A 23,419-nucleotide genomic window follows, 5' to 3' on the forward strand; every position below is an offset into this window, starting at 1 on the left:
AGGTCACACACACACACACACACACACACACACACACACACACACACACACACAGTTACTGGTGAACAAGGTGTGCAGACAAGATGTCCCTTTAAATCAGATTGGGGGAGAAGAACATGCAAGAGAAAGATGCCAGATAAAAGGTTATCATCACAAGCCATGAACAAAGGCAAAAGGCCTGATCCTGCAGCACTTTTGTGCTCCTCTGTTTCCGTGGAGACAGGTTACTCAAGCAGTGTGTAGCTCCTCCCCCTCTTGCTCCTCATCATCTCCAGCAGTGATGTGCCTAACTGTCCTATTAACTGTAAATAGCTTCACACTTGAACATCCAGTTTAAAAAACAGATAAAAAGAACACCTGACCGCACCAAGGGGACTGTGAAAAGACGCAGCCATTTTATATATCTTGTATTGTAATTTTCACTGTACTATGTATTAGACCTAGATATTGTGTGTATGTACTGATATGTAGGCTGTGTGACACTTTAAATCTACGCATTTCAGTCCATGACTAATAATGTTCTGTCCTACGTGTCATGTTTCACGTGGACCACAGGAAGAGTAGCTGATGCTTTTGCAGCTGCTAACGGGGATCCTTATGAATACCAAATAGGACAACGGCCACTGACGTTTGATTTTGGTTTTATTAACAATCTGCAACAACAAAAAAAAGTTACGTCCTCTATCCCTGACTTTTCCTACATATTGGTACATTGCTCAGTTGTCAGAATTTTACAAATCCCAAACAGAAAAGTATTTAGGAGGCTGTTAACCTGTTGTTGTTTGTAGTTTTTTATTTTTACAACGATTACGACCTTAAGGTGCCAAGACAAAATCTGCCGTAGGGCCTCGGTACCCCGGCGCTAATACGCTGCTTTCCTCACTGAATGAATGACGTCAATGGATGAATGGGTGACAGAAACCCAAAACTGACCATTGAGACGTGACTTCCCAGTTGAATTTAAATGGGACTGAATGATGAGCATGAGGAAGGTGATTGAATTTGAACGATCAAATGTGTGGTCTTCATCTGATTCTGACGTTGACTTTGAGCCTCTGCCTCCCATGCCTGAGCCTGTGAGAAGCTGTAACTGGACTGTATTACTTACTATAAACTATTTTACTAGTCAAATCTGTAAATACAATTGATCAGATGTATTACACTAATGTTTTTATTGGAAGGGAAACGAAATAGGCGATACATGTTGCAGTAAGCCTTTGTAGAATAATACAGAATTTCGTAGAATTTCGTCATGCAATTCATCCTTTACAATTGTTTATGTCCAATTTATTAAGCGTTGGTGTCTTGTGGGTTGCTATGAATCTGATGTGTATGCTCAAGGGGATGCCCGACAACATTCTCTAGCGGGTACTTATAGGCTGAAAGGCCCATCGGTTCTAGTGTTAACCCTCTGATTAACTGGACCCAGGGGAGTTAACTTACCACCACAGAGATCCTATTAACTTACAGTATTCTAATTCTGATTACCACAACATGGAGTAAACAAAGCCAGGGCCGGCCCCATGCCAGAGAAGAGAGAGAGTGAGAGAAGTACTGAGGGGACAAAGCATTTGGGGGCGATTCCACACCAGCGGGAGCGGAACATATTTTTGGTATCTCAGAATGTTCTGGCAATTCTCACATAGAAACTTCTTTGGAAGGAAGGCGTTTTTAAATGCTTTTTTACATTGGAATCACAAACCATTTGAGAAAATCGTGATGACAGGAGCCATTTTAGGCCCTTTTTAGACCTATACGCTTCTAGTATGAGCCTATGATCTGTGAACCGTACATCATACAGATAACATCTTGGTATAATTATACTCCGTATAGTGTGCTCCGAGTCAGAAATAGAGAGTATGCTTTGATTCTGAAGGGGTGGGAGAATCACATTCATTTATTAAACACAACAAAATATTAATATCTCAAAATTACCCTTTTTTATTTTGTTCATGTATCGTTTGGAACAATATATTCTACATGTAAATCAAATTTCCCAAATGGGCTCTCTGCTAATTCTGAAGGTATGATCAATTTTATCAGCACCACCAACACGGTGAATGGGAAAATGGATTCAAAGAGAACTCCCTCTGCTGGCTACTTGCTGAACTTGCAATTCTAAAGGAGGGCTATGATTGGTTAATGGCTTATAGTGTCCATTTTTAGGTACCACAGAGTCCACTCTGGAAATGTGACATGTTTGTAGAGTAAGATATGTATTTTTTTAAATAAGCAAAAACCAAAAAGGTTAGCTGACATATTAATATTTTTTATGAATGTGAAAATGTGAATTTCAGAATCCAGACATACTTCCTTTTTGAGAGAACACTAAGGAGTATACGAACACCTATATGTTACTGTATCATGTCCGGTTCACAGATCAGTGTCTTACTGAAAGAATGTATAGTTCTAAAAAGGGACTACTATTGCAAAAGTCACCATGAATTGCACAAAAATTGCTTGTGATACAAATGTAAAAAGTTAAACATCTTTCCTCCCAGTTAAGTTCCTATGTAACAATTGCCAGAACATAGTCAAAGCAATGGCACAGTGGTCATGCCAGCGTCCATTGAACTGATCCATTATGTTCACAATGTGTATTAAGTGGTGACATTATGGCCTCCTCAGTGCAAAGGCACAATCGTAGATCACCAGTAACTGACATAATAGCAGTTGATTACATCTTCAAGTAACATTTCTAAAGTGGAATAAATGTATGATGCTCCAATAAACAGGATAGGTAAGTAGGAATAATAAGACATTTGGCATAAACAGACAAGGGACAGTGTTGGTTGTATGTGGCAGCAGAGCTGCGGGTCTGTTAGTGGCCCAGCCAGGGGTGTTAGTGAAGCTCTTTCACTGCGGGCTGGGACTCCCTGTCAGTGTGCTGCCTGCTGTGCTGGGAGGTGATCTACACTAGATCCAGTCCCCTTCTTCCCTCCCTTCCCCTGAAAGAGGCCAGGGGCTCAATAGGGGGAGAGAAAGCTGGCCCTTGGCCCCCAGAGGATCCCCAGCAGAATGGCGCGTGATGGATCATCCTGTGCCCCAATCGGGCTGGATAAGCATCTGGGGAGGAAAACACAAACATTCCCAGAACCCCCTTCTCTTCCTAAACCCACCATGGAGTAAAATAAAATAAACTAGCCGTCCTGAGCCTGGCTGACACAACACAGGCTGGCTGTAACCTGATCCCCAGGCCCACACTCTGCCAGAACTCTTTAAATAAAGTTTTAGCACACTACTTAATTGCTCCAGATGTTTTAATACTTGGAGAGCTGTGCAGAGGAAAGCACTATGGCAGGGGGGGGGGGGGGGGGGGGGGGGGGGGGTGAATAGTAAAAAAAAAGAAACATCCATAAAAAAAAAACATTGCGTTTGTTGAGGGAAGGGGAGGGGGGGTTTGATTTATTTTTCTAGGTAGCAGAGCTTACTCTCTCAATCATTCACTGGACCTCACCACGCTCACTCTCTTCTCTGCTGCCACCCACCACAGCCCATCCCTGACATTCACAATAAATTCATAAATTATAGATAGATAGATAGATAGATAGATATAGAGAAATAAATAAGCTTTGTTGTACAATTAAAAAGGTCAAATGCAGTGCAAACAGTCAGTAATAATCTAATGAATGTAGGGGTTATGAAGACAAACCTAGGCTAAATATAAGCCTTCAACAACCATTAACCTGCTTCTTGCAATAATCACTGATCTGGCTTTGAAGTCGGTCTATGAAAATAAAAATAAAAAAATTATAAAAAAAGAAATGACCAGAACCATGCCTAATGCACATTCACTAATAATGACTAACTTGTTGTAGCAGGTATTAGGCTAGAGAGAATTAACCCAGGTCTCATGAACAATCTCTCAAGCACAAGTCCACGTTAGTGAGCAGCCAGCTTTAGATTTCCAGTTGAACCAACTTGGATCTATTTGCTAGCTAACAAAGTATAACAGTTGAGTTGTTATGAACACACCCTTCAGTCCTTCAACTGATTCAACAGCATGCTAGCCTATCCACTTTGTTCAAATGTTGAAATCAAGGGGCCTACCTCGTTTCTCAGAACGACAATGAGTTGCCAATTCCTTGTATAACCGTTTTATGCTTATTGCACAATTATAAAACAGACTGGACAGCTAGTATAACAGTCTTTGGCTAAAATGATATCAGCAGTACTTGAATGTGTGCGACAAACTGAGCATTAATTTCCCAGAATCCGTGTTCATTGATACGGTCGTTTTAGTAGTTTCTGCTTTGTGCGCAATTTGAGTAGTTGAACCATAAAGTGTTTGTTAGATAAAGGTTAACTTATCCTCTATTACAGTAAAATAATGTCTCAATGTGTTTGTGTCCAAATGACCCATTCTGTTGGACCAAACCTCAAAAGCAAATAGCGAGTTGAAACCGCTTGTCAGAGAGGAAGTGATCTCTCCTCTTTGTTATTGTGAGCGACAGGGGCTTGGTGTGTGTAGAGGAAGAGGCAAAGCGAGAGGTTTCACTCTCACTAAAAATCCATCCAAAATAAGCCCAACGCGTTTTTATGGGCTTATTTTGGACCTAAGCTTGTCACCTGCCTTCGGGACAACAAATCCCATTATTAGGGAGGAGACATGTGCATGTCGTCATAATATACAAATCTCTGGTGTAAATGGGAAGGTGCACACGGCACAGAAGGCGCAAAGGAGACGAGACCTAAAAGACAACATGAGAAGAAGCGGACATAAACGCTCATAATAAAAAAATAAAATACATTCTTGGAGATAGAGGCATTTGGAATATTGGGCAAAAACTAAATAGAATGAATCAAATGAATTTGATATATCGCCCAGCCCTACCCTTTCCCCTCCCACAGCGGGCCATGTCATGGGTTGCAGGTGGCCTAGATTTAAGAAGAAGCGTGTTGAGTGCCAGCCAGAGAAGAGAAGTGAGAGGGGTAGGGAAGGCTGGAGATATCGGCACGCTTGCGTAGAGTGGATGGTCTAGGGTGGTGGGGGTTGGGTGGTTGAGCGAGGCCTGTGACTAATTCTATAAAACATGATGTGGCAGGCAGCCAAGAGGGAGACGGCGAGGAAGGAATACGAGTGGTTAAACAGTCACAAAACCTCCGCCATAATCCTCCTCTCCCCCGGGGGGAGCTGTTATTTATGGCTTGTGTATTTTTATTTTTTTACCTACATTTCTCCTAAAAAAAGGAAGAGAGGAGAAAGTTAAAGGAGAAGAGAAAGCAACTGCCATGAAGCAGAGCACTGTGGCAGGCTGAGTGAGCCCTAACTACAGTAGTAGCTTAGTACAACAATTACAGCAATATAACCATGTCTGGGCTCAAGGCTTTACTGTGTGAAAACCCACTGAAGACAGGCAACGAGAGGGATAATGGATTTAACCACAGATGGGAGCATTTTCAGGGAGACTGCTGGAACTGTCAGAGAACAAGCTGACAGTAAACACACAGTGTAGGCCACGCACTGTCAAAGAAACATTCAGGCGCAATGAGAAATAATGACACGGATAGACACTTAGGTCATCCTTAGAAGATAAAGTATATAGATCCTGTCTCAGCCTCCAGTATTTATGCTGCAATAGTTTGTGTTGGGGGACTAGGGTCAGTCTGTTATATCTGGAGTATTTCTCCTGTCTTATCCAGTGTCCTGTGTGAATTTAAGTATGCTCCCTCTAATTCTCTCTCTCTTTTCTCTCCTTCTCCTCTCTCTCTTATCTTGGGGGACCTCAGGATTACCTTAGCCCCATGCCTCAGAACTAGCTGACCTGATGACTCCTTGCTGTCCCCAGTCCACCTGGTCGTGCTGCTGCTCCAGTTTCAACTGTTCTGCCTGTGGCTATGGAACCCTGACCTGTTCACCGGACGTGCTACCTTGTCCCGGACCTGCTGTTTTCGACTCTCTCTCTCTACCGCACCTGCTGTCTCTAACTCTGAATGATCGGCTATGAAAAGCCAACTGACATTTACTCTTGAGGTGCTGACCTGTTGCACCCTCGACAACCACTGTGATTATTATTATCTGACCCTGCTGGTCATCTGTGAAAGTTTGAACATCTTTGCCATGTTCTGTTATAATCTCCACCCAGCACCCCTCAGAGCCTGGTTCCCAGCACCCCTCAGAGCCTGGTTCTCTAGGTTCCTTCCTAGATTCTGGCCTTTTTAGGGAGTTTTTCCTAGCCACAGTGTTTATACATCTGCATTGCTTGCCGTTAGGGGGTTTTAGGCTGTGTTTCTGTACAGCACTGTGACATCGGCTGATGTAAGAAGGGCTTTTTAAATACATTTGATTGATTGATTGATTTACCTGATTGCACTTGGTACCAAATCTAAAACCATTATCTAAACACAGTCTCATAAATTACAAACAGACATGCACCAAACAAACCGTAGTGAAGAGGACCTATAACCCATGGTTGTACGGTACCTGTACCTGTTTCTTGCGCAGCTTGCAGATCTGTTGCTCCACCATTGTAATCTCCCGGTCCACACGATCCATGTTCTGGATGAGCTCCTCCTTGGAGAAGCGAGCGGGCACCAGGTCCAGATCAGGGTCCATCTGGGCCGGGCTGACGGGGGAGATTGGCTCCAGCTTCCCCATGGAGCTGCCCCGGTCCTGGAGGGAGATAAGAGGTGACATAGAGTAGTGGTTCCCAAACTAGGGGGCGGGCGCGAGGGGTTCAAGAGTAAGTTTAAAGCCGGACTGAAAAAGTCCAAAAAAAAGGAACTCAGTCCGGCTTTAAACTTACACTTGAAAGGTGTAATAGTAGAATACAAAAGGTGCATTTTCAAAATTGGGTAGTGCATCATCAGTTCCTCTTGTCATGTTAGTCATTGCATAACTTAGAGAGCCATGTATAACTTGTCAGAAATGTCCAGATTAACTAGCCCATGTCAGCTAACGTTTTTAATTCATTAATGTTTTGCCAATAGATGTGTGTATTGTGTGTGTGTGATATTTTGTTACTCAAATATCACATGAATACACAGACATAGAAACATTTATAGAATTTCAAGAAAATTTGCTTTGAAACTACAACATGTTCTTTGCACCGATGACAAAATGTGTAGAATTGCAGGAAATAAACCTTAAACTTGCTGAATTTTCTTCACCAATAAGAGGAGTCTGAACAGTCTGTCATGAACAGTGCTTGTTCCCACAGAATTCCGTATGTGATGTTCCCCGATCCTGGAAAGGGGGCCCCGAGGGGACAAGGTTTGGGAACCCCTGACAGAGGACGTTAACTCATCAGTTTATAGGTGTTTCACAATACTAACACTGCTTACTTAGTCCATTATGCAAATTATCTGGTTGCTTGGCAAACAGAACACAAAGTATACAGTTATAAGGTGAACTTCTAGAAAGGCCTGAACACAGATGGATGCAAATAGATGGATCTATTCCTATGTTTAGATTGCAGCCATCGATTAGACAGCAACGCTAAACTGGCCCAGCCAAATTCTGTAACTGGTTTAGAGGCAACAATGACATGCTGCATCTCTGTCTCGGTCTTTCTCTCTCCCTCTCCCCTCTGTGTGTGGTCTGTGATATGGTTTACTCCGATAGACATGTGATCTAAACACCCTGGTTACATCTCCTTTGGGAAGGCAGCGGCACGCTGTGATAATGAAGTCCTCTGGGTAATAAAAGCTTGTGTCAGTGTCTCGGTTACTAACGAATATTAAATCAGACAACAACCAGGTATATTCTAAGAACACGGAACCTGGCTCTGTGAGGATTTTTGGTTTGATTTGATGGATGAAATACACAGTTCCAAGGACTTTCCCGGGGGGGGGGATCCCTTCTGTACATAGAACTGAATGGATGGCATGAGTTGTACCTTGGATCCAGATATACCCACTTAGCTGCATAGTCTGGTGCAGGGATCATCAACTAGATCCAGCCACTGGCCATTTTATCTAGAGCGTATGGTCAGGGGGCCGGAACATAATTACAAATAATTTGAAGACTGCAAATTGACCGCAAGAAGCCCAAACAGATATATTATTTACCTAAAAAAGAATTTACAAAAAATCCAACCTTGTTTACTATCATACACTAAATGACCAAAAGTATGCGGACATCTGCACGTCAAACATCTTTGATTTTACACTGCTGCTACTCGCTGTTTATTATCTATGCAGTCACTTTACCCCTACCTACTTGTCCAAATTGCCTTGACTAACCTGTAACCCCGCACATCGACTTTGTACCGGTACCCCCTGTACATAGCCAGTTATTGTTATTTTATTGTGTTACTTTATATTATTTTTTACTTTAGTTTATTTAGTAAATATTGTCTTAACTCTATTTCTTGAACTGCATTGTTGGTTAAGGAATTGAAAGTAAGCATTTCACGGTATGGCTGCTGTATTCGGAGCATGTGACAAATAAATGGAGTTGGTCTCCCTTTGCTGATGTAACAGCCTCCACTATTCTGGAAAGGCTTTCCACTAGATGTTGGAACATTGCTGCGGGGACATGCTTCCATTCAGCCACAAGAGCATTAGTGAGGTCAGGCACTGATGGTGGGCGATTAGGCCTGACTTGCAGTCAGCGTTCCGATTGATCCCAAAAGGTGTTCGATGGGGTTGAGGTCAGGGCTATGTGCAGGCAAGTCAAGTTCTTCCACACTGATGTCAACAAACCATTTCTGTAAGGAAATGTTGGCATTGTCATGCTGAAACAGGAAAGGACCTTCCCCAAACTGTTGGCAGAAAGTTGAAATCAGAGAGACGTCTAGAATGTCACTGTATTCTGTAGCATTACGATTTCCCTTCACTGGAACTAAGGGGTCTTACCCAAACTATGAAAAACAGCCCCAGACCATTATTCATCCACCAAACTTTACAGTTGCCACTGTTCTCCTGGCATCTGCCAAACTCAGATTTCGTCCGTTGGACTGCCAGATGGTGAACTATGATTCATCACCCTAGAATAGGCATTTTCACTGCTCTAGAGTCCAATGGCGGCGAGCTTAATGCCACTCCAGCCGACGCTTGGCATTGTGCATGGTGATCTTAGGCTTGTGTGTGGCTGCTCGGCCATGGAAACCCATTTTATGAAGCTCCCGGCGAACAGTTCTTGAGCTGACGTTGCTTCCAGAGGCAGTTTGGAACTCAGTAGTGAGTGTTGCAAACGAGGACAGACGATTTTTACATGCTACGCACTTCAGCGGTCCCGTTCTGTGAGCAAGTGTGGCCTACCACTTCACGGCTAAGCAGTTGCTCCTAGACATTTCCACTTCACAATACCTGCACTTACAGTTGACCGGGGCAGCTCAAGCAGGGCAGAAATTGGACAAACTGGCTTCTTGGAAATGTGGTAAGGACATTCTAGTGCCAATGTTTGTCTATGTAGATTGCATGGATGTGTGCTCGATTGTATACACCTGTCAGAAACGGGTGTGACTGCAATAGCCGAATCCATTAATTTGAAGGGATGTCCACATACTTTTGTATATGTATAGTGTATATCCCTCTAGTACGCATTTGAAATAGATTTCCCAAAAATGTAAATCACTTGGAACTGATTTTCTTTATTTATTTATGTTTTGCTCAGAAAACTTGAGGGGCCAAATAAAATAACCCGCGGCCCAAATTCATCACACGGGCCACCAGTTGGGGAACCCCAGTGGTCTCAGTGGTATTGCTGATGCATGTCTGCAGGAGGGTTTTGCTTTGTGCTTGGTCAGCTTACATGCTGTACTTCTCTGAGAAAGAACATTGTCAGCAGGCGAGGTGCGCCCTGTCTCAATTTCAACTAACTTACACATACTGTACTGTATACAATAGGGACAGGCAAAGAGGACTATAGTCCATAATTGTTCAGTGTAGCTTGTCATTTTACAAGCATGGACTAGGTATTTGACAGTTATAGAACTGTACATCCTAATCTCAGCCAAGGATGAGAGAAGCAACACTCCAAAGGTTATTCATGTTACACACATGGGAAGCTTTGCTGAAAAGAACTATAGCATCCTAAACCAACAACTCCCAATAAGCCACTGATCCCCCAATTGTAAACCCCCGCCAACACACCGTGAGTATGTGTGTGGGGGAGACAGCAAGAAAATAGAAGTGCCAGTGAGTGGGAACCATGTTTCCTCCTGCGTAAGGTATGTGTGTTTGATTCCGCTTCGGGTTTAGTTTGGTGTTATTTTTAAACTGCTAAAATGAGCATTACAACACTAATCTGGAGGAAGCAGGCAGGCTAAGTCTAGCTGGTCTCTAGACCTACTCTAGCTGAAATGTCACCGGGAGGAAAGGGGTTGAACGGACTAGCTGGGCCTGAAATGGCGAGGCTCCAGGCTGATATTCATACACTCCCATTACATGAGACGCACACAATCCTACCAGTGCCTTTTTTTGGCTGCTAAGCGTCTCCCTTTCTAATCATAGATGTGGCATGCTGCTACAACCCCTTGTTATAGATGAAAGGGGCAAACTGCAGTTCAAACAATAAGGATGTGGTCACTAGCTTGTACCGAGGCGGTCTCAGATCCATCACTCTGAGAAATGATGTAAAAACTGGCCGAGATGAAAGAAGAGATAGCCTAGCCTAAATATTGTGTGATTGTGTGTTTGTACTTTGAAGGAAAATCCTTGATATAATGTCTAAAGAAAAGGCAATGTAGGAGGATGACATTATAGTCCTACTTCAATGAACTGAAATGTCATATAAAATGTTAGGTACAAGGTAAGACCTTCAGAACAACGGTCTGAAAAGATACAAGTTTCAGCTCTGCAACCTCCTATACCAGAGTTAACTCAAGGACTTTGAGTTTGTGAGAGACATTGAGGTGTTTGGTCAGGAGGGGTTTCAGAGGGCTATCTATCAAAGAGGGTTAGTTCTCCTGGGCATTCAAGTGTCGAGACCCACACCATGTCTAGGACCTACATCATGACTGTCCTCTGTTCTTGTGAAGAGCAACACGTCTCCACACACTGCTAGCAGACAAAGTGTGAAAATAAGTGACCCCGATGTTAAAGCCTGTTCCCACTGCAGATCATATACCCTGGCTAATACCACTCAAACTCAACCAACTTTAACTTTTGACTGTGTGTACATGTACAGTCGTGGCCAAGAGTTTTGAGAATGACACAAATATTAATTTTCGCAAAGTCTGCTGCCTTGTATGATGGCAATTTGCATATACTCCAGAATGTTATGAAGAGTGATCAGATGAATTGCAATTAATTGCAAAGTCCCTCTTTGCCATGCAAATGAACTGAATCCCCAAAAAACATTTCCACTGCATTTCAGACCTTCCACAAAAGGACCAGCTGACATCGTGTTAGTGATTCTCTCGTTAACACAGGTGTGAGTGTTGACGAGGACAAGGCTGGAGATCACTCTGTCATGCTGATTGAGTTTGAATAACAGACTGGAAGCTTCAAAATGAGGGTGGTGCTTGGAATCATTGTTCTTCCTCTGTCAACCATGGTTACCTGCAAGGAAACACATGAAGTCATCATTGCTTTGCACAAAAAGGGCTTCACAGGCAAGGATTTTGCTGCCAGTAAGATTGCACCTAAATCAACCATTTATCAGATCATCAAGAACTTCAAGGAGAGCGGTTCAATTGTTGTGAAGAAAGCTTCAGGGCGCCCAAGAAAGTCCACCAAGCGCCAGGACCGTCTCCTAAAGTTGATTCAGCTGCGGGATCGGGGCACCATCAGTACAGAGCTTGCTCAGGAATGGCAGCAGGCAGGTGTGAGTGCATCTGCACACACAGTTAGGTGAAGATTTTTGGAGGATGGCCTGGTGTCAAGAAGGGCAGAAAAGGAGCCACTTCTCTCCAGGAAAAACATCAGGGACAGACTGATATTCTGCAAAAGGTACAGGGATTGGACTGCTGAGGACTGGGGTAAAGTCATTTTCTCTGATGAATCCCTTATCCGATTGTTTGGCATCCAAAAAAAAAGCTTGTCCGGAGAAGACAAGGTGAACGCTACCATCAGTCCTTTGTCATGCCAACATTAAAGCATCTTGAGACCATTCATGTGTGGGGTTGCTTCTCAGCCAAGGGAGTGGGCTCACTCACAATTTTGCCTAACACAGCCATGAATAAAGAATGGTACCAACACAACCCCCGAGAGCAACTTCGCCCAACCATCCAGGAACAGTTTGGTGACGAACAATGCCTTTTCCAGCATGATGGAGCACCTTGTTATAAGGCAAAAGTGATAACTAAGTGGCTCAGGGAACAAAACATCGATATTTTGGGTCTATGGCCAGGAAACTCCCCATACCATAATCCCATTGAGAACTTGTGGTCAATCCTCAAAAGGCGGGTGGACAAACAAAAACCCACAAATTCTGACAAACTCCAAGCATTGATTATGCAAGAATGGGCTGCCATCAGTCAGGATGTGGCCCAGAAGTTAATTGACAGCATGCCAAGGCGGATTGCAGAGGTCTTGAAAAAGAAGGGTCAACACTGCAAATATTGACTCTTTGCATCAACTTCATGTAATTGTCAATAATAGCCTTAGACACTTATGAAATGCTTGCAATTATACTTCAGTATTTCATAGTAACATCTGACAAAAATATCTAAAGACACTGAAGCAATAACCTTTGTGAAAATTAATATTTGTGTCATTCTCAAAACTTTTGGCCACGACTGTACACACACAGTACATGTGCAATGAATGCATGCCTGCTGAGTGAGCACAGGCTTTGATAGAGCGTGTGCTGTATGTGCAGTGTGTCAGCGAACATACACTGAGTGTATGAAACATTAGGAACACCTGCTCTTTCCATGACAGACTGACCAGGTGAAAGCTATGATTGCTTATTAAAATCACTTCAAAATCAGTGTAGATGAAGGGGAGGAGACAGGTTAAAGGAGGACATTTAAGCCTTGAGACATGGATTGTGTATTTGTGCCATTCAAAGGGTGAATGGACAAGACAAAATATTTAAGTGCACTTGAACGGGTAGGTGCCAGGCGCACTGGTTTGTGTGTCAAGAAGGGCAACGCTGCTACATTTTTCAGGCTCAACAGTTTCCTGTGATTATCAGGAATGGCCCGCCATCCAAAGGACATCCAGGCAACTTGACAACTGTGGGAAGCATTGGAGTCAACATGGGCCAAAATCTCTGTGGAATGCTTGAGACCTTGTAGTCCATGCCCCAACAAATTGAGGGCAAAAGGAGGTGCAACTCAATATTAGGAAGGTGTTCCTAATGTTTTGTACAGTCAGTGTATGTGCGACAATTGAAAGGAGCAGAGAAAACATCCTGTTGTTTTCATGTTAGCAGGTGTTCATGAGATCACATGATTTAGTCTTGTTAAAAACAGAAAGAGGTGCACAACTCCTCTTAGCCTAAGTTAACATTCTGAAGTAGGATTAATTTTGTGTCAATGGCAATGCTCGAACCCACAGAAACAAGAGACCCTTAAATTTACTCACAGCAAGTGCCACTAAGTCAGGGTTAGCCTAAACCACTCAGACAACCGTGTGAAGCCTGACCTTCCCTGACCATAAAAACAGTCTATGCCAAAAGCTAATCAGTACAGATTCAGAGCTGCCAGTAATGACTGACAATACACAACCGACCAGCAAACAGGAGAATGTGGGGGAAAGGTGTCCAGGGAAGGGGGCAGCACGCACGCACACACACAGGCATGTGACTATGACATCCAAGCTGGCAGTCTGGCATAGACATGAAAGGTATTTTGGTTTCCACAACAGCATAAATATCTCTGTCAGACTGACAGGTCAGCCCTCATGTTAGCGCAGTGTGGGCAGAGTGTGGCACGCATGGAAATTTAGTGAAGTTACAGATTGGAGGTGTGAAGTAGAGGCCTTCATGGGTCCAAAAAGGTGGAACCTTTCCGAAATTGACCTGGGGCTTTTACACCCGGACCCGATATGAATAAATAAAAACATTGACAGACACCCATTCCGAACGGACCCGAGGACAACTACATTCGTTCCGTATATGCCTGGTCGGATCCAGACCCAGTACGATCAGTGGGGGAAGCAGCAGAAAATGCTATTTTTAAGCTACTTAATTAAATAGGAGCTGATAAAGCGCAAGGGAGAGGAGGTAGAGAGGTGCCACTCTAGCAGGGGCCATGCGTGCTGTGCGTGTAGGCTACCTTGACTGAGCGAGTGACACGGGGAGCAAGCAGGGAGGTAGAGACGAGACAGCAACCAACCAAACCGACTCGCACTATGGGCAGACTAATAGCGCCCATAGCTAGGTTATTTATCATCCAATATGATTACGTAGTAGAACCTGTCTTGAGTGCATCAAATTGGGAGAAGCTAGTTAAGCTAGCTAGCTAGCCTAATTGAGGCTGCATGCGCTTTCTTGTCCTACACAACTCCGTTCAGAATATTAAGTAGCATCCTACCTGTAGGCTCTTGTTCGTTGTAGTCCATCTTTCTCCTTTAACTTTTCATTCCGTTATTTTAATTCCCATTGGGATTAGATACCTCCTAATAGAGGCTCTATGACTGTAGCCTATTGCCACATTGATGACTTTTGATTAGCCAACAACAACAAGCTACACACGCCACTCGCAGCATAAATTCCACAATCCCTCTCTCTCTACTGCAGCCGTCGCGTTCGAGACCCATGACAATCATATCTGATCTGACGCAGACCCGTGAAACTTTTTAGAATTCTGGATTCGTACCCGCTCGGGATTTCGGGTACAGGTGGATCCTTGAAGACCTCTAGTGTGAAGAATGACCTTCCAGCCCCCAGACAGTAGCCCTCCCCCTCCAACCAGGAACACATCGACAACAGCCACCCTCGAAGCAGCATTACCCATGCAGAGCAAGGGGAACAACTACTCCAAGTCTCAGAGCGAGTGAAGTTTGAAACGCTATTAGAGCGCACCCCGCTAACTAGCTAGCCATTTCACATCACATCGTTACACCAGCCTAATCTCGGGAGTTGATAGGCTTGAATTCATAAACACCAGAGCGGCTGGAAAAACGCACGAAAGTGCTGTTTGAATGAATGCTTATGAGCCTGCTGGTGCCTACCACCGCTCAGTCAGACTGCTCTATCAAATCATAGACGTAATTATAACATAATAACACACAGAAATACGAGCCTTAGGTCATTAATACGGTCGAATCCGGAAACTATCATCTCGAAAACAAAACATAATTTTTTCAGTGAAATATGGAACCGTTCCATATTTTATCTAACGGGTGGCATCCATCAGTCTAAATATTCCTGTTACATTGCACAACCTTCAATGTTATGTCATAATTACGTAAAATTCTGGCAAATTAGTTCACAATGAGCCAGGCAGCCCAAACTGTTGCATATACCCTGACTCTGCGTGCAATGAACGCAAGAGAAGTGACACAATTTCACCTGGTTAATATTGCCTGCTAACCTGAATTTCTTTTAGCTAAATATGCAGGTTTAAAAATATTTACTTCTGTGTATTGATTTTAAGAAAGGCATTGATGTTTATGGTTAGGTACACGTTGGAGCAACGACAGTCCTTTTTCGCGAAAGCGCACTGCATCGATTATATGCAACGCAGGACACGCTAGATAAACTAGTAATATCATCAACCATGTGTAGTTATAACTAGTGATTATGATTGATTAAGTTTCATGCTAGCTAGCAACTTAGTTTGGCTTCTTACTGCATTCACGTAACAGGCGGGCTCCTCTCCTCGTGATGCAGGTGGTTAGAGCGTTGGACTAGTTAACTGTAAGGTTGCAAGATTGAATCCCTGAGCTGACAAGGTAAAAATGTGTCGTTCTGCCCCTGAACAAGGCAGTTAACCCACCGTTCCTAGGCTGTCAATGAAAATTAGAATGTGTTCTCAACTGACTTTCCTAGTAAAAGGTGTAAAAAAATAAATAATAATAATTTAAAATCGGCTAAATTGGTGTCCAAAATTAACGATTTCCGATTGTTCTGAAAACTTAATTAAATCGGCCATTCCGATTAATCGGTCGACCTCTACATCAGACACACGCAATCCTACCAGTGCCTTGTTTGGCTGCTAAGCGTCTCTCCCCCACCCCCGCTAACTTTGCCAACGCTGCTGAAAATAAATCCTTTGGGCAACACCGCACGCACACAATCATGTACGCTGCTGCTACTCTGTTTATCATATATCCTGATGCCTAGTCACCTTACCCCTATAGATATCTACCTCCATCACTCCAGTATCCCTGCACATTGTAAATATGGTACTGGAACTGACCCTGTATATAGCTTCTTACTTTTTCAAAATTCTTGTGTTTTTGTTCTACCTTGGGTTTGGAGCTGGCAAGAAAGGCATTTCACTATACTTGTGCACGTGACAAATTGAAATACCTCATCCCTATTCTGTTCTCCAAGGGCTATGGCTGATCACCAAGCAGAGGCTTAGACAGCAGGCGGCCTTCCCTCCATCTAATCTACCTCTCATTGAGGAGAGAAAACAAGACTCATTGTGCTGGGTGGAAGTCTGTCACGCTGTTGTGGAACTACACCTGTGGATCTGCCCGGACTCCATTACATATCAAGACACAGCAGTGGTGGGAGTCTGTGATTGACTCAGTCTGAATTTAAAAACAGGTAAAAACAATTGTGCGGCACTGGTCTTAACACAATACCCCATAATGTCAAAGTGGAATGCTGTTCGAAATGATTACAAATTAATAAAAAATGAAAAGCTGAAATGTCTTGAGTCAATAAATATTCAATCCCTTTATTATGGCAAGCCTAAATAAGTTCAGGAGTAGACATTTGATTAACAACTCACACAATAAGTTGCATGGACTCACTCTGTGTGCAATAGTGTTTAACATGATTTCTTAATGACTACTTCCTCTCAGTACCCCACATACAATATTTTTTTATTTATTTAACCTTTATTTACACGGAGTCACAATGAGATAAAAAATCTCTTTTACAAGAGAGCCCTGTACACATTACAATAAAAACAGATATTAAAACATACACGTGAATAAAACAATATAATACAGCAGACAATTAACAAAAATAAAAATTTACTAAAAGCAATCGCATTCAACTACATAGAGGTCCTCAATCAATCACTTAAACTGCCTGAGTGACACCAGTACATCTAACTGCAGTGAACTCTACAGATTGTTCCACAAATTAGGGGCAAAAAAAATTCAACGCAGATTTTCCTAAATCTGTGGAGACTGAAGGGATCTCTAGTGTTATCCATTCCTGTGAACGGGTTTGGTAACTTATGATTCTTATCTTAATTAATGAAGTTACATATGAAGGGAGTTTCTGTCAGATTGCTTTGTAAATAAATCAAAGAGAATGCAGCTCTCTTCTTACAGACAGAGGTCCATCCCACATTTTTATACAGACGACAATGATGGGTCCTAAAATTGTCCCCTGTGATGAAACGTATTGCAGAATGGTAGACTGTGTCCAAGGGTTTTAAAACAGAGGTTGTGCCGCGTGCATGTAAACAATACCACCAAAATCCAATACAGTGAGAAGCGTTGCTTGAACAATCTTTCTCCTATTTTTAATATTAAGGCACTAAGGCATTTCGATATTTAAAAAAAAAATAGCTTCTTAGCTTTTGATATGCATTGTGAAGGACAACTTGTCATCCATCCTGTCAGGACTCTCAGCCGAGCAGTGAATTTCAAACACAGATTCAACCAAAGACCAGGGAGGTTTTCCAATACCTCGCAAAGAATAGCACCTATTGGTAGAGGGGGAAAAAACAACATTGAATATCCCTTTGAGCATGGTGAAGTTATTAATTACACTTTGGATGGTGTATCAATACACCCAGTCACTAGAAAGATACAGGTGTCCTTCCTAACAGTTGTCAGAGAGGAAGGAAACCACTCAGGGATTTCACCACGAGGCCAAGAGTGACTTTAAAACAGTTAGAGTTTAATGGCTGTGATAGGAGAACCCTGAGGATGGATCAACAACATTATAAGTACTCCACAAGACTAACCTAATAGACAAAGTGAAAGAAGGAAACTTGCACAGAATACAAATATTCCAAAACATGCATCCTGTTCGCAACAAGGCATTAAGGTAATACTGCAAAAAAATTTGACAAAGCAATTAACTTTGTCCTGAATACAGTGTGTTATGTTTGGGGCAAATCCAATACAACACATTACTGATGATCACTATTCATATTTCAAGCATAGTGATGACTGCATCATGTTATGCGTATGCTTGTAATCGTTAGGACTGGGGAGTTTTTCAGGATAAAAACAATGTAACTGAATGGAGATAAGGCAAAATCCAAAAGGAAAACCTAGTTCAGTCTGCTTTCCACCAGATACACCTTACAGCAGGACAATAACTTAAAATATAAGGCCAAATCTACACTGGAGTTGCTAACAAAGAAGACAGTGAATGTTCCTGATTGGCCGAGTCACTGTTTGGACTTAAATCCGCTTCTAAATCTATGGCAAGACCTGAAAATGGTTGTCTAGCAATGATCAACAACCAATTTGACAGAGCCTGACGAATTTTGAAAATTAAAAAAATATATATATGGGCAAATATTATACAATCCAGGTGTGGAAAGCTCTTACCCAGAAAGACTCACAGCTGTAATCGCTGCCAAAGGTGATTCTAACATGTATTGACTAAGGGGGTTGAATGCTTACCTATTTTTTTTTTTTTACAAACGTTAGAATTGGTCTTCCACTTTGAAATGACAGAGTATTGTGTGTATATCATTGGCAAAAAAATGTCAATTAAATCCATTTTAATCCCACTTTGTAACAAAACAAAATGTGGAAAAAGTCAAGGGGTGTGAATACTTTCCGAAGGCACTGTATATGCCTGCTAGACAGGCTGCTGCTATTATATTGTCTCGTCTGCTCTCCCTTATCCTGTCCCTCTGTCTCTTACTCCTCCCTTTCCCGTTTCCCCTTCATCTGTGCCTCTCTCTGTATTTGCCCTTTGCCTCTGTTCCCCATCCCCCGCTCTCCTCTCGTTTTGCTCATTCTTTCCATACAGTGGTTGAATCTGACAACACTTATATAATGGCTTCACAGCCCTCAGCACTGAGGAATTACTAGTGTTCCTGTATATCTCCCAGCTAGCTTAGAGAATCTGTGTGTGTTTTGCAGTCTCCTTTATTGGCATATCTATTTATCATTCCTTGGCTGGCTGCCTCCCGTAGCAGTTTGAAGTGCTCTGTACCATGTCAGGAACATCTCACTAGACTAGCAGTATCTCTGCTCTTCGCTGTGATGCTGCCGTTTTCATCTTCCTCTGCTATGGTGCTTAATCCTGAGAGAGGCCCATCAAATCTAGGTCAGCAGCTCCATTATTTATTAATTGTTTGTTTCACAGCTAGCTCATATTCCCCACATATTCCCTACTCAGAATCCCCCTCCCTATCCTCCTCCCAGTCCAGCTCAATGTGGTGTCTAATAATACCCTGGCTGCCCCAGGGGAAGATGCTGCCACTCAGCAGGATCTCACACAGCACAGTAGAGGGTGTGTGAGATGTCCTTGTCCTTGCTGCTGTCCCAACAGGCAGGTCAGGCCAGGGATGACTAACACCGGGTAGAGCTAGGGCTGTTACGGTGGCCGTATTACTGCCACACCGGTGGTCACAAGTCATCATCGCAGTCAAATTCCACATGACCATTTAGTCACGGTAATTATGCATCTCCAAGCTCTGCTGCTGCTGATGGTCATGAGTAGCCTACCTAACTTGATAACTGCCTGGTACTCAGCACTCTGTTGTCCCTCTAATCACTCTGACATCAATTCAAATGTTTTCGATAATCAAATCAAACACTTCATGAAAGCGCATGAGCACATGTTGAGCAACATTTCAATAGGCTATGCAATTGTGTGAGAAAACAGAGTTTTGATGGCTTCTATTAAAAATAGGATCCCATCAGCTTTCTATAGGCTAGGCCTACTATATTTATTAACTTCACTAATAATCACATTGCTTGTCTTTACAACAGGAGTATAGCCTACCTGGCTGGAATGAAAACAAACCACGGGAAAAGCGTCTTCCATTCGCTATTTAGATGCATAGATAACAAGTATTTTTTCCCGCTGCCCCTGTTCTGAGACAGGTGCATGATAATGGTGCAGTCTAAATCAAAACAAATTTCACACATATATTATTAGGTGTAAAGACAACACTAAATCAAGAATAGTCTGATGGGTGACAATATTAGCTTATCCCCTGTGAAATATGTATTATCCTTTGTAAATTATACATTATCCATTGTAAATTATACATTATCCATTGTGAATGATGCAGTATCCCTTGTGAATGATGCAGTATCCCTTGTGAACGCTGCAGTATCCCCTGTGAACGCTGCATTATCCCCTGTGAGTGCTGCATTATCCCCTGTGAGTGCTGCATTATCCCCTGTGAGTGCTGCATTATCCCCTGTGAGTGCTGCATTATCCCCATGTGGGTGCTGCATTATCCCTTTCGAATGATGTATTATCCCTTGTGTGTGATGCATTATCCCTTGTGCATGATGCATTATCCCTTGTGAATGATGCATTATAACTTGTGAATGATGCCCAGTGTGTGCAGTAAGGAACGAAACATGTTTTTTTTGTGCAACTTTTTAAATCATAGTCGCACACCTCATGCAGACTAGCCCATAGGCATAACCGTGTTGATAAGGTTCGTATCACAACTAAAGTGGGCAAATAACGTGGCCAAAAGAATTAAGCACATTAATCTGCTTTTACAACCGGTGTAGAGCCTAGTTGGCATACACCACCGGTCAAAAGTTTTAGAACACCGACTCATTCAAGGATTTTTCTTTACTTTTACTATTTATTGTAAAATAACTGTGAAGACATCAAAACTATGAAACACCACAATCATGTAGTGACTTAGTGCCATATAGCCACCCTTTGCCTTAGTGACAGCTTCGCACAGAATTGGCATTCTCTCAACCAGTGTCATGAGGTCGTCACCTGGAATGCATTTCAATTAACAGGTGTGCCTTGTTAAAAAGTTAATTTGTGGAATTTCCTTCCTTCTTAATGCGTTTGAGCCAATCAGTAGTGTTGTAAAAATGCCCGGACCTCAACCAAATTTAGATGGTTTGGGATGAGCTCGACCGCAGAATGAAGGAAAAGCAAGTGCTCAGAACTTGTTGTGGGAACTCCTTGTGGGAGATCCATGTGGGAACTCTTTCAAGAACTGTTGGAAAAGCATTCCAGGTGAAGCTGGTTGAGAGAATGCCAAGAGTGTGCAAAGCTTCCATCATGGCAAAGGGTGGCTATTTGAAGAATCTCAAATACAGAATATATTTTGATTTGTTAAACACTTTTTGATTCCATGATGTGTTATTTCATAGTTTTGATATTTTATTCTACAATATAGAAAATTGTTTTAAAAAATAAAGAAAACCCTTGAATGAGTCGGTGTTCTAAAACGTTTGACCGGTAGTGTATATAGGTGACGCTTGAGTTTCAAGTTTGGGGAAGATAATTTACCATAAAGTATCACATGCATAACTGCATTTGCGATCACATTTGAGAACAGCATTTTCCTCTAATTGATTGTATTTTGGAACATTTGCCATGTGTGCATTGGTGCACTTATAATGTGAAGAAATAGCCTAATAGTTCATCAACATTTTAAGCTAAAACGTTCTGATCTGTTGCATCAGCCTCATTGCGTTTAAATGTTTGTGGTTGTATTAATTTGGGATCTATCGCATCCAACAACTGTCCCAGCGTATTTTTGGAATATTTATTTAATGCACAGAAGAACAAGTTGACCAAAAGAATGGGTCAACTTTTGTACTATGGGGAATAGTAGATTAACATAGGCTAGTGCTGTTTGTTCGGACTACTCATCTTGTTGGCTGATGAAAAGTATGCTAAATGTAGACAGTTGTAACATCTTCAACGTGGACTCGGGATTTGATGTGTCCCCGATGTGTGTCCGTCTTCACTTCTAGCCTACTTCTTAGCTTTGAGAAGGACCTGATCATGTGATGGGCATTAGCTAATACGAATTGAGATATCTGAGAGAGCCATGTGAGCGAGAGGTGCTTCGGAGTATGGCAGCCTGGGGAAGGGAATTATAATTATTATATTAATCCGAAGAGCACAACAGCCACTTTGGTCGCAAAATGCATAGATGTTTTAGGGGGCATTACAGCCACACAAGGGGGTTGTCAACTGGAAATTCAAGGCCTTGTGAAAATATTATCAAGTGCTTATCAAATTGTGAATGAGAGACTGATGAAGTGTGTGCAGCCTGCACAAGAAACAACTCAGAGCCTTTCATGCAACTTAAAAAAAAAAAAACATTTTTAGTCTCATCATGCAGCCTTAGAATGTATTAAACATCAAAACATATAGCCCAACATTTGTATCTCAACTAAAGTTGCAGAAATAACTTATAAATAGCATATATAAATAGCATATAGGAGGACCTGTTTCTTTGTTAAGCGCTCAACACAGAATAGCCGCATGTGCGCACTTTCCTGGCAATCGTTTGGAAAAGAATTCCTTTCTATTCAGCTATGTTCAATTGTATTCTTCATACTATAAAATATATGTTTTTAAATAGAGCCATGGAATTCTAAGCAAATATTGTCTGCTAAATGAGCTGGTGTAGCCCCCAGCCATATGGCATAGCCAGATCAGGGCCTAACATAAGGACAACTCAGAGTATGCTATTCTATTATTCTGAAATAGACTACATTTTAATTCCTATCATGTTCCTTTAGACCTGTCTAAAGTAAATAATAGTTTTATTGTGAAGGCTATATTACATGGATTTATTAGACTTTTAAAATGGTGATGTTTCAAAGGTCTGCATCAGTGGACTGTAGGCTATGCGTGGAAGCCAGGAGTTGCTAAAAATGTGTTTATGTTCATTAACAGTCAGTTACCGTGACACCGGCAGTTATTTGCTTGACAATCAACGCCACAGCCCTAGGTAGAGCAGGATAGTTTTCCCAATGAGGCAAAGCTCATTCTCTTGCCCCTTATTCAGAAATGGACTAAATTGATTAGAAATTAAACATCCTCTGGAATAGATTAGCAAAATGGCCAAAATTACTATTCTGCTAACATTTGACGTGTAGAAGACACCAACAGGACATAGCTAGCTAAACAGCAACAGTAAGTGTGGGTGTAACAACATAGCACTCTGGGAACAATCTTGGTTACTAACAACTCCCACCGACCCCAGATGGTAGAGTATGAGTGGGAACAATCATTTCTTCAGTGCTTTTTCAGAATCACCTTCCAGGTGCCATGACTTGTTGATGAGCAGAGAAACAGTACTAGCAGAGTGTCATCCACTGTGTTGATGACAGGTGAAAGGAGACCAGAGCAGTGAGCAGCACAACCTTCCCCCGAGCCTCTGACCTAGAAAACAGAACCTGTAGAAAGCAACACACACGGACTGTGCCAGCCCTATTCATGGGACACATTCTCAGAGCTAGCTAACATTCCACA

The 23,419-nt window shown here is 42.3% G+C and overlaps 1 protein-coding gene across 50 annotated transcripts in view; it reads right to left on the reverse strand.

The window, feature by feature from the left end:
- The window catches only part of LOC110535946 (nuclear receptor corepressor 2), a 125,645-nt gene that overhangs the window by 60,945 nt on the left and 41,281 nt on the right, over positions 1-23,419 (reverse strand). For 30 of the 50 annotated variants that reach the window (XM_090190514.1, XM_090190531.1, XM_090190512.1 and 27 more), the window contains exon 5: positions 6,425-6,613. In XM_090190514.1, coding sequence (XP_090046640.1) covers positions 6,425-6,613 — 189 coding nt within the window. The remainder of the gene's footprint in view (positions 1-6,424; positions 6,614-23,419) is intronic. The other 20 variants (XM_090190518.1, XM_090190505.1, XM_090190526.1 and 17 more) reach the window with 1 other exon arrangement.

Source organism: Oncorhynchus mykiss, chromosome 11 (assembly GCF_057628025.1).
Source record: "Oncorhynchus mykiss isolate SJ-2025 chromosome 11, ASM5762802v1, whole genome shotgun sequence".
NCBI lineage: Eukaryota > Metazoa > Chordata > Actinopteri > Salmoniformes > Salmonidae > Oncorhynchus > Oncorhynchus mykiss.